Here is a 2,084-nt window from a genome sequence, read left to right on the forward strand (position 1 = left end):
GTCCCGACAACAGCGGCAGGGGCCTGACGGCCGCTCTGCGGCCCAGGAAGGGCCCGGCCCACCGCCTCCCCGGCCTCCCCGGCCTCCTCCCGGAACGCGGGAGCCCGCACGAGCGGCTCCCGGCCGGACCCCCGCGAGCGCACGCCGGATTGGCTGCGCCCGGAGACGTCCAGGGGCGGGCCCCGGGGTGGGGGCCGCGCCCGGCTCCGCGCGTGCGCAGAGCGCGGGCGCCGGGCCCAGGGGGAGGGGCCCGGCGGCTTCTCCCGCGTCCGCCATTTTGTTGCTGTGGCTGTTGGAGCGGGCTGGGTGGATCGGCCCGGGAGGCGCGACTCTTGCTGGGGAAGGCGGCTTCGTGGGACGGCCGGGGCGGGCTCGCGAGGCTGCGGAGCCGGCGGGTTCCAGGACCGAAGTCACCGGAGCCACCCCTGGGCGCGGGCCGCTGGGAAGCCCGAGGCGGCCTCCGGCACCGCTCGGCTTCGCCCACCTCGACCCCCGGCTTGGCCCCGTGTTCCCGGCCCGGTGCAGGCGGGCGGTGGCGGAGGATGCTGCGGGGCCCGGAGCCGGGAGGAAGGTCCTGACCCGGCCCTCTGACTGCGCCTCGAGGTGTTCCGAGAGGCCCTTCCTCGGCCCCAAAGCCGACAGCGGGTCAAGGCTTCGCGAGCAGGCGAGAGCAGCAGACGCCGCCCATCCCCGGACCCAGCACCATGTCGTCCGCCAGGTTTGATTCTGCAGACCGCTCTGCCTGGTACATGGGGCCAGTGTCTCGCCAGGAGGCGCAGACCCGTCTCCAGGGCCAGCGCCATGGCATGTTCCTAGTCCGGGACTCCTCTACCTGCCCCGGGGACTATGTACTGTCCGTGTCCGAGAACTCGCGTGTCTCGCACTACATCATCAACTCCCTGCCCAACCGCCGCTTTAAGATCGGGGACCAGGAGTTTGATCATTTGCCGGCCTTGCTGGAGTTCTACAAGATCCACTACCTGGATACTACCACCTTAATCGAACCAGCGCCCAGGTACGCGAGCTCCTGCCCTTCTCAGGCTCGGAACCTGACCCGATGCGGAGGGTCGGTCAGAGATTGAATTCTGAGGGTGGGGGAAATGGAGCTGCTTTCCCTCATTCTAAACCAGAAGACATTCGGGTTGGGAGGCCAGTGTCAGGATCTGGGTCACTGGATGAAAGGATGTATTTTATTTAGACACTTAGCGGTGATTGTATAGTTCAGATGCACCCACCGACACACATACACAGTTTTGTCACTCCAGCTGACTATAATACTAATGACTATAATAATAATATAATTAATGACATTAAAAAATTTCCTTGAGATTCTGAAGATGGCCATGGCTCTCCCTCGAAAATGCACGTGAAGTTTGTACACCATTTGAGTTTTTTGGAGCCTCAACAGCTAACTGCAGGTTAAGAACTGGTCTGCCGCCTTTGGAAAAAAATCGTTAAAACGAGTCGAAAACGTAGAAATTTCAGAATCCAATGCCGAATTTGAAGTAACCCTCCTCCCCTTTTTTTAAAAACTAGAATTACAGAGGAAAGAGAGTGAGATTATATTTGAGGAAATTTGGATTATCAGTCTCCCTCTCCTAGGGTGGGAAGTATATTTACCTTAATTCTACTTTAATTCAGTTTTAGATTTTTTTTTTTTGGTAATTTAGTGGTTTAGCATATACTTTAAAGAAACCGAAGTGGAGCTGGATGAGAGAGCTGCACACCCCCCTAGGGAAGAGAGGACCTTGAATTCCAAGCCAAACTGGGCTATAGCAAGACCCTGTCTTAAAGGAAAGGAAAAGAAAGATGCTGATCACCAAGTGTTTCAAGTACCATGCATTATTTTATAATTTGCTTTAATTTCCTCTGGTGAATATCATATCAAGTTATAGCAAGTGATACAAATGTGAGTTGAAAAAGTAGAGCTTTGAGATGTATTTCACTGCCTGGTTTATTTCTAAGCTGTTTTCTAAAAAGGATTGAGTACTGATTAAGACCTTTGAGGGTGAGGTGACTTCATGGAATTGCTAATGAGGTAATTTGCTCAGAACTTGAAGATGAAAAGGTACTATACTTAATTT

The 2,084-nt window shown here is 55.2% G+C and overlaps 1 protein-coding gene across 1 annotated transcript; it reads left to right on the forward strand.

Annotated features, from left to right (window-relative positions):
- The first annotated feature begins 502 nt into the window (after positions 1–502).
- Positions 503–1,790, forward strand: LOC114710541 (crk-like protein). Its single transcript, XM_037202005.1, has one exon. The coding sequence runs from the start codon at positions 705–707 to the stop codon at positions 1,080–1,082; it is 378 nt and encodes a 125-aa protein (XP_037057900.1). The 5' UTR covers positions 503–704; the 3' UTR covers positions 1,083–1,790.
- Positions 1,791–2,084: the final 294 nt, after the last annotated feature.

Source organism: Peromyscus leucopus, unplaced genomic scaffold, assembly GCF_004664715.2.
Source record: "Peromyscus leucopus breed LL Stock unplaced genomic scaffold, UCI_PerLeu_2.1 scaffold_842, whole genome shotgun sequence".
Lineage (NCBI taxonomy): Eukaryota > Metazoa > Chordata > Mammalia > Rodentia > Cricetidae > Peromyscus > Peromyscus leucopus.

Excerpts from the sequence above, each read along its gene's own strand:
- LOC114710541 (XM_037202005.1), top strand. The coding sequence starts at position 705 with ATGTCGTCCGCCAGGTTTGATTCTGCAGACCGCTCTGCCTGGTACATG.